The 1,987-nt window shown below is 38.0% G+C and overlaps 1 protein-coding gene across 1 annotated transcript; it reads left to right on the top strand.

Annotated features, from left to right (window-relative positions):
• Positions 1–349: 349 nt before the first annotated feature.
• LOC308620448 (olfactory receptor 5P4-like) lies at positions 350–1,372 on the top strand (the record flags this gene model as incomplete). The annotated part of the gene is given in 2 exon segments (XM_081240017.1): positions 350–1,198; positions 1,200–1,372. Coding segments are annotated over 2 exon segments (939 nt in total). The 3' UTR covers positions 1,290–1,372.
• Positions 1,373–1,987: the final 615 nt, after the last annotated feature.

The raw sequence follows: 1,987 nt of genomic DNA, 5'->3' as shown, positions 1-1,987 counted from the left end.
TTTTGTTAGGTCTATACAGTACCTAAAGTATAATTAATAATACAATTGCTGTAAGTGTTCATTCAACAACCTGAATTGATCAAATGATACAAACGTGAGTGCTGTGTTCTGATCTGAGTCATTGGTCCCTTTGTATCTTTGGCCTTAAGGTAATGGACATTAATATTCTCAAATCATGCATAATGTAAATACATTTGGAAACATTTTGTAAAGTGAAAGCATTAGACAAAAGTGAGGTCGACGTTTTGATTTTCTGATAGGTTGGCTGGTAAATATATTAATTATGAGATCACTCAATTCATTTTAATATCCACTGGGTTTTATTTCAACAGGCATCATTCCAAATAAGATGGAGCTTGGAAACCACACAATGATGACAGAATTCATTATTTTGGGGTTAACAGAGAATCCTATACTTTGTTCCATCTTCTTTGTGGTTTTTCTAGGAATCTATGTTGCTACCATGTTGGGCAATACCAGCATAATCATGTTAATCCAAAGAAGCCCTCAGCTTCACACCTCAACGTACCTTTTCCTCACCCATTTGGTCTCTGTGGACCTTGGGTACTCCTCATCAGTCACACCTATTATGATTGTGAGTTTCCTAAAAGAAAGAACTACTATCCCTGTCACTGGCTGCATAGCTCAGCTTGGCTCTGATGTTATCTCTGGAACAGCTGAGTGCTTCCTGTTGGCTGCCATGGCCTATGATCGTTATGTGGCCATCTGCTTCCCACTTCCCTACTCTACACACACGTCTCCCAGGGTCTGTGTCATCTTACTGATTGCTTCCTATTTGGGAGGATGTGTGAATGCTTCATCATTTATCAGATGTTTATTGAGTCTGAGTTTCTGTGGACCAAATAAAATCAACCATTTCTTCTGTGACCTGCCACCACTAGTGAAGCTTTCTTGTACCCGTGTTTATGTTGCTGAAATATCTCCTGCCATCTCAGCTGGGTCAATCACTGTAATCACACTGTTTACCAAAATAGTTTCATATCTGTACATCCTCCACACAATCCTGAAGATACACTCTACAGAGGGAAGGCACAAGTCCTTCTCTACTTGCACTTCCCACCTCACTGCAGTTACTTTGTTTTATGGGACAGTCACATTTGTTTACATCATACGGAAGTCGAGCCACTCACCTGAACATATTAAAGTGGTGTCTGTCTTCTACACAGTGGTGATCCCTCATGTTGAACCCTCTGATCTACAGTCTGAGGAACAAAGAGGTGAAAGAGGCCATGAGAAAATTGATAGCTAGAATACATCAGTCATTTTGAAATGAATACAATGTGAATCCAGAAACTACAAAACAATAATTTCAGGAACATATGTGATGGGCGTTTATGTTGTCCATTAGTCTTATTTTATGTGAAGAACTATCTTAAATATAAAATACCTGAATGTCGATTAATGCCAACTTTAATTTATAATTTTCTAGAGTCACAAAGTATAGCATTTTCACAAAAATCTGCTGGGTTCAAATTAAGTGTGTATATTTCAGGATGAAGATACCTGAGGAAATATAGTTTCACTTTTTCCTCTCCTCTGTTCATTATTTCGGGAGTCTGATTAGAGGGTGTTTTCTTTTTCTTCTGTTAAATTATACATTTAAAAAAATATCACCTTGTAAATTAACATCTCAGAAGGTATCATGAACTCAACTGGAAATGCAATTGATGGTGGTATTGACAGGCCAGGTTACTTTCTATGGAAGACTTGGTGTCTCTTATACAGGGTTATCATTATCTTTGGAAATAGTGATGCTGGGATCTAGAAAAGCTTCATTCCCACCTAATGTAAGCCAGACCAAAATAATTCCACAGTATTGCCACCAGGAGACTAGGTCCAGATAACAAAGAAGGAACTCTGAAGGCTTAGCCTTTGAGAGTTCCCTTAAGTTTTTCCTACTACTCAAAGGTTTGTTTTCAAAGGTTGGTTTGCTAAGGTTTGTCTTTGAACTTTTGCAGACAAGCCT

Source organism: Mesoplodon bidens (genome assembly GCF_964165515.1).
Source record: "Mesoplodon bidens genome assembly, chromosome: 7".
Taxonomy (NCBI): domain Eukaryota; kingdom Metazoa; phylum Chordata; class Mammalia; order Artiodactyla; family Ziphiidae; genus Mesoplodon; species Mesoplodon bidens.
The sequence above is the reverse complement of the archived record's forward strand: the minus strand, read 5'-3'. Positions and strand labels throughout refer to the sequence as shown.